This window comes from Gobio gobio (assembly GCF_949357685.1).
Source record: "Gobio gobio genome assembly, chromosome: 2".
Taxonomy (NCBI): Eukaryota; Metazoa; Chordata; class Actinopteri; order Cypriniformes; family Gobionidae; genus Gobio; species Gobio gobio.
Window position 1 is genome coordinate 34,894,651 of NC_137098.1, and position 13,459 is coordinate 34,908,109.

Sequence of the window (13,459 nt, forward strand, 5' to 3'; positions counted from 1 at the left end):
TGATCTTGACAGACTAAAGGATGCGGCTTGAAAAAACATTTTACCATTTTATCACAAACTTCCTCTGCAGTCTGTGGGTGTATTTCCTGTACTGTACAGGAGGGGGAGTATTAGAGGGAGGGGGCAGGCAAAAAAAGCATAAAGCAAGGCTAGTACGCAAGTATACAGAAACACAGTTTTTAAAACAAGTTATGAATGTATTCAGGGTTCAAGAGCTTTGCATATGCCAAGACTTTGAAGCCTGGTTTGCTGCCTAACAGCATCCTTTCAGTACAAGAAAATATTTCACAGAAATTACACATTCAGACATTTTCTCATCAATCAGAGTTGTGCTGCGTTAGAATGGAGGTAGCACACAGGATTTGGAATTTCAGTTTCGAAACTGAATTAAGTAGAATTAGAACTGCATGAAGTTAACATAAATCTACATGTTACCCATTATCATAAACTAAACAAACAATTTAATTGTTTCTAGATGTATATAAAGTAATATTGTATGGCATGGCATCTCAAACGTTGATTATTTAATATTTATGTTTATAATATGACAATAAGGCTAATTTCATTTTACAGACCAGGGTGAAAGTACGTTTAATTTGACAGAACGCCATTACTGTGATAAATTCCTGTTCCTAGCATCCCAGTCAAAATCCCAATTCAACTCCCTGTGAGGCCTGGCAAAAACAACTGGAAGGCAGTTGTTAAATTTTGATCTGAATTGCGATTAATCCTGATTAGAATCAAAAGCTTGCCTGAATGTTCACCTGGTCATTGCTGGATTTCAGTTTTTCTTCCGATGGCCCCCTAAACGTTTGAAATATGCGTCTATGCTACGTAAAACCTGAAAATAAAAATATTGAATACTTTTATGTGGACTGACCCATGGATGTGCCACTACATTAAAACACAACGAATATCATTTGGTGACAATATATGGGGGAAACTAACCTGTTGGGTTTAAATAACCCGCTAAAATTTCTTCCAACTGTAAATTACTTTCATTGCTGTGCACGAGCACGACACGCTGATTCGAGCTCCAACCGCCCCCCCTAGCTCGACTTTTGTTGATGACGTCGAAGTGGGCGCCACTCAGCGAGTCACGTGTGTAAACAAAGTTGCTGCCACGTGGTTAGGCGGGAACGCTTCCGTGACAGTTGAGTTTGACAGCTCATGAGACACAGTTTTTGTCAAAAGAATGGTGAAACTTAAATTGATACAATTCTTTTAAACTAAGTTTTTAATAAATGAGATCGCATTGAGAATGAGTCGATGAAACTTATTTTGTAGCCAAGAAAGTTGATTCATCAATTATACAAATATTTTTAAGCTATCCTTAGCATTAGCCACTGTCTGTTCCTTGTTTACTAGATTGTTACACAGCAAAAGGTCTTGGGATATTGATTTATTGATGCAATAAACCACAAAAAATACAATAGTAGCAATATATATATTATTTCAATTTTATTTTATTATTTAAAAAAGATATTGTACTGAAAAATATTGAGGGGGGGTTGTATTTCAATTCATTTATGGTATAAATGACTTAATATTAACGTTCTGTGACTTTAGCAGCACAGGGTCGAAACCCAATTTCCATATAGGGACAATAAAGTATTATTTTATTCTGTAATTTATTTTTTTATCAGTCATGAATGGCAACTGTTTATATATAAGCATGTTTGTTTTATTTATTGTACAAAATAAATAATAATAAAAAACATTTATTTAATATTAAGTTATCAGGTAAAATCCTGATTTTATGAATGATAAATGATTTGAATAAAGACTTACTATTTTTGTATGATATTAAGGATTATTATACTGTTCTGCGACTGTGCTATAATATAAAGAGACCCACTTAATCACGTTTTTCTTTTTATTGTAACAATATTGTATTAAAAACACACAATCACAATCACCCCATTAGCTGAACTGTTCTAGGTGAAAAATGAGACGATAAAGATTGAATTTTTCTCATTTGAACTGAAGAAAAGTTGTGTGTGAATATAGCTTTTTAGCCCCCGCCACCTCTAAGAACCGTAGGGGGCTTTTGATGAAGATGGCTCGCTAACAACCCGAGAAAAGCCCGTTTATTTTGCCTAAAACTGAGTCATCTAAATGAATTATCTAAAACAATTTCCTCCCCACCCCATGTCGTACAGGAGACAGAACAACACAACACATACTCATTAATGCATGTAGGCTGATTATACATTTCAACCCTGACAGCACCTGAACTACTCAATTAACAATTACAAACAAGCAATTCACTCAAGGACTGGAAAGCTGACCCTTTGTTTGTCTGAAAAGAAACCCATTCTTGCGTCTGCCGCAGTATCGCATGGAGTGGCTTAGATCTTAAACAAAATTGTAGACATTTGACCAAAACCGGATGCTTACACATACTGTATGACAGCTTTTCTTGAGGATAGCATTTCTTCATAACGTTCTTCATCCTAAATGAATCAAAATGTAAAACAATATAATCAGCAATTCTCACATATTTTAACCAGAACTTTGTTGAGAACTGGATCATGTCTTAGTAGTCCATGGCATTATGAATATTAGTGGCAGACAGGGGGCACAGAGCTCCGACTAGGTGTGACTTTTGGCGGTGATGGCTGGGAGATCATCCAATGGGCACCTGCTGCTGCTGCCACCAGCGTCTGTGCGGAGAGAACAAAAGGGGCCATTGAGCACATAACAGCTGTTGCGCTGTTGCCTGCCTGAGGGCCCCCTGGCCCCCAGGGTCTGTCTGCTGGGGGAAGCCCCCTCCTCCTCCTCTTCAATGTTGACCTCCATACAGCTCTTTTAAGAGACTGCATGGTAGCCATCCTGCTGCCACATTGTTAAGTACAGAACAGTGACGTGGGACTCCATTCACCGTCAACCTCAGTAAGCTTAGCATGAGGGACACAAAGCTGCATGAATTGATCGTTGAGATTGAGAAGCTTTCATCCATCTCATCTCTCACCCTTTTGTTATTTACTGCTTAATCTGCCACTAAAACATTTTTAATTAGCCCCGATCTGCAATGTGTGTTGTATAACGGTCGTTGTTGTGGAATAACAATGTACGTGTGTAACGTTTCAATACGAAGCACATTCAGCAGTTTGCCATTTTCAATAACGGAAATAATAAAGCCCAAACCAAAATTGCCTTAAGCAGATTCCAGTCACCAACACAGCACCCAAACACTGCCAGACCAAGGCAGCAGAGCGATTGTCAGTGTGCAATGTAATGAATTACCCTTGTCTCAGCAGCAGCTGTTGAGGAGCTCACAGACCTCAAGTCCAGCCTTCTGATCGTGACAGACAAAGCATCACACTGACATCTAGTGGATCATGTCCTAGGTCTCTCCGTAACACTCGTTCTCAGACTGCAAGCAGAGGGCACTGTGTATGTAGATGCACGAGAGAGACAGCCATTACAGGCCCTGTTCACCATTTTGTTTCATAGATCTCATACATGATGCTACACTGCCATTTTTGACTACTATTGTCAAACAGCCCGCGAGTGCACGCATTTTCCCCAATCTGCATGGATTGCTTTTTGATAATTAGACGACTTAATTTAAGGCTGCTCGTAACACAACCATTCCAGTTCCATTAAAAGCCAAATTAGGCTGCCTCTGTACATGCATGTCAAATTATACATGGAGTTTTTCCCCATGAAGTTAAATGCACTGCACTACAGGGTGTAGACTTGTTAGTAAATTAAATGATCGCCATCTAAAGCACTTTTTTTTTTCTCCATCTCTTTGGTTGCTCATCCATGTCACAGAGTCGTAAACGCGTTAAAAACAACTTGCATTATAAAATATGGTTCATATAGAGATTTTTAGTAGTATTTTATAAACATAAAGAAACACAAGTATGGTATAATCATAAAAACTGTCTGAGACAGTGGCTTTATTTAGACATATGATATAGAAATGTAGCAGCATCTCGTTTAAAAACATACCTATAAAAAGTGAATGGTCAAATTTGGTTACAAACACACAGGAAGCGAAAAACTTAAATATAAAAATCAGAGTCCAAGCTTCTGAAGCTGGTGATTTCTCTGGTCCTTTCTGGGTGTGGAGACTTGAGTCCCCGTGACAACCTGTCAGGATTTTGCTGGTTCAAATGGCAACCTGAGCAACAGAACCCCATGCCCATATTTGTGTGGGGATCTCTGTGGTCATCTTTCCATCTGCTCCAGTCCCACCCTCTTTTAGCAGCAATCGGAGCCAGTTACAGCTCTGAGATTTTGGCAGGTAGTCTACATTTGTAAAAAAAAAATTAAATAAAAATAAAACAGAACCTTTGGACCATAAAAAAAATAAAATAAAAAAACATCTTTCAAGTCTCGTGTGAAAAAAAAAGAAAAGCATAAGACATTCTTGGTCTTTTGAGTCTTATGCCAAAGCATGTGTACTGTTGGGTTTGTTGTGTAATGCCATTCATTTGAAGATTTTCACGTAATTCATAAGTCAGGGCTGTGTCCTATTCCATACATCAAGGAAAGTCAGGAGTCTGTGTTCTCAGGCTTTTCACTGCTGTGTGGTGGTGTGAGCACTCCGGCGGGAACTGGAGACCTCTGTCCGCTCTCAATGTCTACTAGCTGATAGGAGTGCACCTTTCCCTGAAGAACAAGAAAAGAAACAAGAAAACGTTAAGCAAGAGGAAATGAAAGAAACAATGTTGTGGCTATGCAAAATTCTTTAGTCAGAACAAGACAGTAGAGTTAAAGCCTAAGTTTTGGTTGAGTATTTTATTTTGAATCAAATTGAGAAAGTGAAGCTGTGGCAAAGAATGTAGTGATGCACCGATCATGATACCGATTTTTTTCAAGAAAACTGGCCGATTCCGATTTCGTTTTTTTTTTTTTATACACACAATAAAAGAATGAAAGTATACATGAACAAGATGTTTATTTGGCATTTAACAGGCTAAAATGGCTTTTGGCTAATGAAAACAAGTCAGCAATCTGAAATTAACGGGAAATTGAATTGGAAATTAAAAGGCTGAAAGGTGAAATTAAAGGCAACAACTGCATATTCTGCAATCCAAACAAAGATGTTACTTAAATCAGCATTTGTTTTTTAATTCTGTGTAAAGAAAAAAAGTCTTTACCAGTGAAATTAAATAAAACCAAAGTATATAATTGTTCCAAAATGTTAAATCAAATAATGTTTAGTGCAAAGAAAAAAAACTAAGATGCTACAGCAGGTGCTTTTTAAATCAAATTAAGTCAATGTAATTTTAAGGTAAAATAAAAAAAATTATCATCCTATAGGCTACAGAACTGATAGCATTTCATTTCAAAAGTGCATGCATGTTCTTCTTTAGGCTACAAAAATAAGCATTTCGGCTTTGTCACAAGTTAGATTCAAATGCAAAATCTTACCAGCCATTCCAAGTAAGGCACATGGGTTTGGATATTGTGCATGTCATCTGTTGCTATTCCTTTGAATGTCTTGAGAGCTGAGCTGCCTGATTCGCGAATTGACATGGCGAAAGGGACCATCCATCTCACACACTCCTCCAATTCACACCACTTCAGCCCTGGAACAAACAAACACATAAATAAATGTCACTTCCAAACAAGTCCATTTTGTAATATGCACACACTGTTTAATAGAGCTTTCAAGAATAAATTCACACAAAAGAGGTGTTCCAATCATACCTGAAACTTTTATCACTAGCTCTAGAGAAGAGAAGTGGAAGAGTGCAGAAGCTGCGAGGAGGCTGTAAGAGAACTCCAGACTTCTTGCATCCAGTACACACAGATCCAAGAGCTATAAAAAAAAAAAAAAAAAAAAAAAAAAAAAAGGCTTGACACATCAGCTCAAGTTCAACATGTGCAAAAACTTCAAGCTAGGAAATATTACCAGGGACACTTTGTCTCAGACAACTTTTGGTTTTATACACAGACACCCTCAACACCTATTTTTAATAGGTTCCTTATTCCAATTCTGGTAAAAAGCTACAAACTCTTAATCGGTTCACAAAACAAGGTTAATTACCTTACATTTATATAGTACCTTGTAGTGAAAGGAGTCTCAAATCACATTTGATGAATTAATTTTGAAAAGCTATGTTCCTAAAGTCAGGGACACACCAAGCTGGTCGACCGCCGGGCAACGTCAGACCGTTTTTTAGCGTCGACCGTCTTTGTTTTTCTCGGGTGTTACGTAGCATTGGCTCTAGTTAGACGTCGTCGGGTTTCTTTTGGCCAATTCAACATGTAGAGTCACCGTCGGTGAGAGAGAACTCTGATTGACTGCTGGGCTTAGCGAACGAGCGCACAAGAATAAGAGCAAAAGTGATTAAAGCGAGCAAGTAAGGCCAGTTTCACACTGCACGCGTTAGCGTAACGCAAGCAGCGCATATATTTTTTCCCGGCACCCATGTCAACAGATTAGAGCATTCACACCATACATAATAAAGGCTAGATGTCTTATGGCGGCATCTCTAACGTCATCACCGGCGGCCACCTTGTCAAGCTTTCTGGCGGGCTCTGTGGTACCTGATGTAGGGTGAGTGATCTGCACGAACACAAATACTCTTATCTCGCTGAAATCTTGACGAATTTACAAATGGTTTGGTTTCTTACAAACGTTATTAACGTGGCTATAATTCTAGAAGCTTGAACAAATTATGAATAATTATTCAGAAGTATGCAGAGTCATAACTACATCTCTGACGTTTATAGCAAACCAAACAGTTTGAAAATCGGTAGAAAACTGAGCAAGTTATGGTTATTTAAAAAGTACATGCACCATTAAAAAACACAATGTTACAAGTGAGCGAGCTGACTGTGACAAGATGGCCACCAGGTGCGGACGTCAACCTCCATTGGCCAGCAGTGCGGACGAGACCTCTAGCCTTTATTATGTATATCTAGGATTTACACCACACGCAGAGACAATCGTTTCGCCGCGGAGTCTATTTTTGCCGTGCTGCTCATGCTGATTTAAAGCCACAGTGGATTGTTCTTGATTAACATGAAAAATAACATTTCACCATGAAATCACGTAGTGAAGTGTTCCGTGTGTTTCACAATCACCATATGACATCCAGCGCTATATGCATATGTGTTTTGGACAGAGGGGAACACTGTGGCCTTCGCAGCAGATATGCTGCCCATCATAAATCAAGGCAAGAGACAGACAGGGGTCGGAGGAGAACACCGGAAAAGGTGACAGAACACCGGAAAAGATATTTGTCTGTATTTGCACTACATAAGCCGCGGTTCAGCTGCTCCCGCTCTACATACACACAGCTTCTGTGCTGCCACCGCACTGCTTACGCCGGTTTCACACTGCACGCGCAAGTCAAAACTGAACAGACAGAAGGCAGCTTATAATTTTATGTCATCTTACATGAGCGACACTGCGCAAATATTTTCATAATAACATGAGCGGAGTGGAATAAAGAACGTGATCAGCGTGATTGATATTCAAAATGGTAAGCAAGCGCTTCTTTGTTTATGGTTTATACACATGTGGTCTTAGTTTGGCTTTCCCTTTTTAAATGACCAATAAAGACGAATAGATCTGCTTATAGACAGTTATCTCTTTTACACGCAGGCACTGAGCACGCATGCTAGTTAACAGTTGCCTGTAATCCTTTTGGTGTGTTCAGGTGCTGTTTTTTATTCCGCCGACGCAGGGCGACAACACTTTCGGCTTTCTTCAGCGCTAGTACTCTAGCATCAGTTTGGTGTGTCCACATCTTAAAATAACATTTCACCCGAAAATGGTCATAACTTACGCTCATGTCATTCCAACCCTGTATGACTTACTTTTAAAAAGGACATTTCAAAAGATCTGTATTTTGTGTTTCACAGAAAAAGAAAAAAAAAAACCCTCATGTCGTGAGGGTGAGTAAACAATTTAAATTTTTGGGTAGACGATGCCTTTAAAAGCATTTTATTGTCACAGAAAAGCCCCAGAAATGGACTTTGTAGAGTGCATTAATTTATCGGGAGCAGCTTTGAGAAAGCCAAAATCAGAAGCCCCACATACACCTGCGGTATGTGTAGTAGAAAACAAAACAGTGCCAGGCCTGCACACTGCAGGACATGACACGTGCAGAATATAAATTGAATCACAGGTTTTTGCGGTAAATATAGTCACACACCATATTGTGATTTTAACACGATTAATTGTGCCATCATACCTCTGCAATCTGCACAAATGTAGCCTGTGGGTACTGGGATATGAGAACTTCAGCAGTCTCCTTTAGATAGGCCATCTGCATGTAGATGTTGAGCCAAGCCACTGGGGTTAAAGGACTTAAATTCCAATTCAACTCCTGAAGAAGAAAAAACATTTTGTAGGGTAGTCCATTACACCATATAAGCAGCAGGGGTTAGGCACAGTATCGAGGTTAAATAATGATAATCTACCTTCATGACGATAATTTCCATGCTTAGAATGTCATCCTCAGAGCAAGCCCCATCAGTAACGTAAGCAAACTGATGCACCTTAGGAGGGTAAATTTCCTTTGGAAAGATCAAAGTCTAATTACATTTCACCTTATTCTGTAAAGTGCTGCACTTTCACTTTGAAACGTCCTTAAAACATGAAATTACACTGATAGGACATTACAGCCCTTATCAAAAGATCAGGCTGAAGTACAAGGGCAGCTGAAAGTAAAACTTACCTCCATTTTGGCAGCGATGAAGAGACAGGCGATGCCTATAAGCTGTAGTGTCGTTTTAAGAACATTCTCTTGTGTGGCCATGAAGCGATCAAAGTAGTCCTGACCCAAGTAAAACGTTTCTCGGTGTAACTTGTACACCTCACAAACCTAAAAGACAGTAGATGTCAGTGTCAAAGATCACCATTCAACATTGCAGTGCTTATGAAAAAGAAACAAAACCATTCATCACATTTTTAGTTATCCGTTCTATGAAAACAGACTGACTTCGATTTCTAAACCCAGAGAACACTGATGGTGTGTGACGGTACACCAATTGCAGTTCAGTTAGTACCTCCATTTTGAAGTCACGGTTCGGTATGTTTGGTTTCGGTACAGTTTCTTTTCTTTTTTTTTCTTGGTTTACTGAACAAAATATAGCCATATTCAGACGGGACTAGTTTTTAAAATGGAGGACGTTAGAGAAACTTGGGTTTCACAGGTGTACTGTGAGATTTGAATCCTGCTCGAATCTACCACGTCTGTGTTTCTCACACAACCCCAGTAAAAATTCTAGGGCAAATTACCTACTGTTTTTCAGCAAACGCAACATTCTTGTGAGAAATCGAATCCCATCCGAATGTGAATGTCTGTGATTGCTGATATCGTATTATAAGAACGGTTCTCCTTGTGTGTTTTTTGACCTACCGTTTGTGCACCACTCTTTTGCATGCTATCATTTCATGTCAATATGGATGGTATCGGACAAAATTAAATACTATAAAATAAAGAGACAAATCCCGGAAACTACGAAGACTGTCCATTTTCATATCAGTGTCAGGTAAGATACATGTCTTGATGTCTTTGCTCACTTATGTGGGTTTATTATAAACAACCACTTCTATAAACGCATGTTGAGTTAAAGTTATATATATATAAAAAATACTAAAAAAAAAAAAAAGTACTTCAGTAAAAATGTTCAGTCATATGCGATGCAGGCATTGCATGTAACCTTCTGTAACGCCCATGTCTAAAAAACACACACTCCCACTTCTGTTATGTAAACATGTTTACGACAAATTGTAAAAATTCCCCCGCACCAAGTGTTGCCGTTATTTTTCAAATGCGTTCACAACTTAAAGTATACTGATATGAACAGTAGTTTTCCATTCTATGTAGGAGTTTTAAATAAGAGTTCCACACATGCAGATGTTTTGCACATGAAATGGTTAAAAACACATTTGTTCGACACACGTGCGCCAAACCGACAGACCTTGTGTACCCTGCTACACCCCCAGTATAACAAATTTCATCATCGTACGTGTGCTGTACGGCATACACTCTGTACACTCACAGCTTGCACATAAGCCTTGAATATAACTGAATGAGATGGAAACACAAACTTCTAGAAATTGAAACAATACACGGCCGCATTGACGAGTGCTTGTGAGAGAAGCCCCTTTCACACAGAGATTCCGGAAATATATACTGATATGGTGTGCTGCGATTTGTCCCCGGATTGCTCCATTTTTGGTTAATTTACACTGCCAGTGATTTTCTGGAATCGGTGCGTGCATTCACACACATCCCGTAAAGACATGTGACATCAATGTGACATGTAATGTCTCCGCAGCGTCTTAAGTTCGCTTATGAGCTGCGATTTCTGTCTCAAGAACGACCTAAGCATTTTCTAATTCGATCATAAACTATCAGTCATACCCGGCAATGTTACTAGGTCCCCATCCCGGGATTGATCCAAGAATCAATCTCTTGATGTGTTTGCATTCACACAGAAGGCACTAGCAATTTTCTGAGATTGACACACTGTGTGAGAGAGGCTAAAGATACACACAACTGTAGTTTAATCAGAATAAATATTTTTTGATTTTCATTTCTGGAGAAATACCAGAGACACTGTATGAAGATGAAACAATCACTTGTGTTCACACACAATATCAAATGGATGAAGCCTTCACATAAAAATTCTAGAGTACTTTGGGCTCTTACTGCAGTTAGCTTTTAATTATAAGAAAACCTGAGAACTTGAGGAACAGCCTTGGTAAACAACTTGAGGTTTAGACAAGAATGAAGGAACTTGCGTCCCCACCCCTCTTAATGAGATTAGATTAAGACGTGTGAATGGTTAAACAATGATTACAAACCTCCATTAGCCAATCCAGCAGAATCGCTCTCATTTTGGGTTGAAGATTTGGATGTCTCTCCATAACATGCGTATCTCGAAAATAGAGTTTGTCTTTTCGAAGCAGGTTGTTCCACACATCATCTTTGCTTGCCCAGCTATTAGAAATTATGGGGAAAAGAGTTAACTTTTTCATGTACATCCAAGTATGTCATATTATATTGGCAAACATTTAGTCATGTCAATCAAAGGTAGCTAAATAATGCAGTTTGAAAAAGTCATAAATATCTCACCAGAGGGCCGGAAGAGGGGTAGAGCGCGTGGGGGTGATGAAAATGTTTTCTGAGGCATACTGTGTGAATCCCATGCTGCCAACCGCAACCGGTTCCTCTACTTCATCAGGTGTGGGGATCCGCCTGCATGGGCTTGTGTAACCTGTGTCAGGATTCCAGCAGGCCTGAGCAAGAGGACAAGATGAGAAAAGAAAAAAAAAAAAAGAAAAGGTAAACTCTCTAACGAATATAAACAAATACAAAAGCCCGCCCTCTGCAACTAGGACAGGCTTCAAAGGCAGTTTGAAAAGGACCTTTCCATGGCACAAAAAAAAAACTTCCTGTGTAAATTCAGGCCATGACATTTGCCCTAAACACTCACAATACTACAGGTGACATAAGCAGCAATGATAAGTTGATAACTATTAAGCAGGGCTGTAACCACTATAGACATTGAGGGGGATTTTTTTTTAATAATCTTGATGCCGCTCTGTTTGTAGTTCCGATTACAAAACGTTTCAAATATTAAATTTTTAGGCTGGTCTGCCGTGTGGTCTAACGGTGCTCGCCAAAGACAAAATTACGGCCATCACAGTTTACAGATACTGAAAATTAATTCCAGTGTAGCGCTTCAGGGTTTTTTTTTACCAGTGAAAGATTGCGAGGTAAGATGAAGTAGCTAAACATGATATTTGGCAACTGTTTTACGATGGAAATGTTGAACAAGCAACTGTAATTTCACTTTGAATTAAAAATATAGGCCAAATCATTTCCATGATTCATTTAATTCTTAAATATGCATTTTCAACATATCAGGCACGCAAATTAGAGTAGATGTATGCATCTTTTAAAATAAAATATCATTTGTAAATAGTTCATGATCAAGACATAGCTAATATTTGAATATAGATTCAAAGTCTCTGTATACATTTACCACAGAGGTATAACTGAATAATTTCAGTACATTTTAGACCACAAGTCTCGCACCTCAAATAAAAGTGGCAAACGGTTTAGCATCATTGATATGAGATGCCTGGTGGTGAGGCCTATGGATATACAAACAGTCATGATTCACCCATACCTGTGATGCACATGGTTTCTTTCTGGTCATCTCTGTGATCTCCTCATCTGGATCTTGTAAATGCTGTGAATTCAAAAACAAAACAGTCAGAGACTTCAGCTCTCATCATGTCTTGAATATAGGAGCATTATAAAAACATAAGAATAGCTTCCTTACAATAGCCATGTCTGCTTTCCTCTTCCTGGGACGCACTGAATTGATTTTAGGAGCTTCATCTGTATTGTTAATCTGCTCTGTTCGTAGCCTGCGTCGAAAAAATGATATTGTTACATTTCCACATTGGCCTGAAACTCTGTGACTAACTGGGCCAACTCGCTGCAGCAACTTTTCCATGCATGCTCACTGCTGGTCAAAACTGCCTTAAAAAGACACGAAAACGAAACTTACACTTTCTTGCTTGGCATGATATCCACGCGTGTGACCTTCTTGAGTGTCGAGAGCCTAAAATATAAAAGTGTTACTTTATAAAAATGACCGATTTGTGGCTTTTAATCCCAACCCCCCTCATGCAAGTCTTCACAAAGCGCTTTGGGCGCGGGGAAGTGGAGCTGGGCACAATGTTCAAGAGGTCAAAACTACACGAAAAACACAACCAATCACTCCAAGACCACAGATATATGCACTTTAAAGTCTATATTTTCAAAGTAAACCCGGTGCATGCCGATATTTTATTTATTTTTAATAAAACTACCCGTTTGCGTTGCTCTACCCAAGGGAGTCAGAAAATGGCCGAGCCAATCATTATTCCTCATTTCATTGAACCCGCTCAAGCAACAGCTCAAAGTAAGAACCTTAAGTCCCGGCAATCCAACATTTCAAAGTTTGCTTCCCCAAACCCTTTTAATACATCTTATTTGTTTGATGTCACTTTTACCGATCTTTAATAACCCAACAATTGTGCAATGCACGTACCTTAATATGATGCCCTCTGAAAATGCCTTCTCTCCACGGATGTCCTCAAAAGCAAAAGTTAGGATGGTGTGACACAAGGCATTTTTTCGAAAAACTGATCAAATAGTCTGTAAGCAGGCAGCATATGGCTAGGCTGTGATGTGTTCCGCAGTCCGCTCGCTCTGAGCTGGCGCCAGTAATTTTGCGCCTTGTCTTATAACCCGCCAGCAGTCGTTAAAAGGGGCCGTCAACGCGGGTCATTTAAAATCCCCGCTCTAATATAACGACCGCGACGCAGTGTGGTCAATACCGCTGTGAGATTAACACCGGCACGGACCGAGGATGGGAAATCCAGACGTTATGCTTCAAACATGTAATGGTCAATAAAACAAAGTTTAGAAACATGAAGATTTTGCCGGCAAAATGAGGCGTGTTTGCCGACGTC

General features: G+C 39.2%; 1 protein-coding gene across 1 annotated transcript; it reads right to left on the reverse strand.

Moving 5' to 3' along the window:
• Positions 1-3,877: 3,877 nt before the first annotated feature.
• On the reverse strand, positions 3,878-13,399 carry ccne1 (cyclin E1). The gene is made up of 12 exons (XM_079810086.1): positions 13,036-13,399; positions 12,511-12,564; positions 12,280-12,367; positions 12,124-12,186; positions 11,064-11,227; positions 10,793-10,928; positions 8,655-8,801; positions 8,398-8,493; positions 8,169-8,303; positions 5,671-5,782; positions 5,392-5,549; positions 3,878-4,626 (listed from the first exon to the last, which is right to left on the reverse strand). Exons 2-12 carry the CDS (start codon positions 12,525-12,527, stop codon positions 4,510-4,512), a joined length of 1,233 nt encoding a protein of 410 aa, XP_079666212.1. The 5' UTR covers positions 12,528-12,564; positions 13,036-13,399; the 3' UTR covers positions 3,878-4,509.
• Positions 13,400-13,459: the final 60 nt, after the last annotated feature.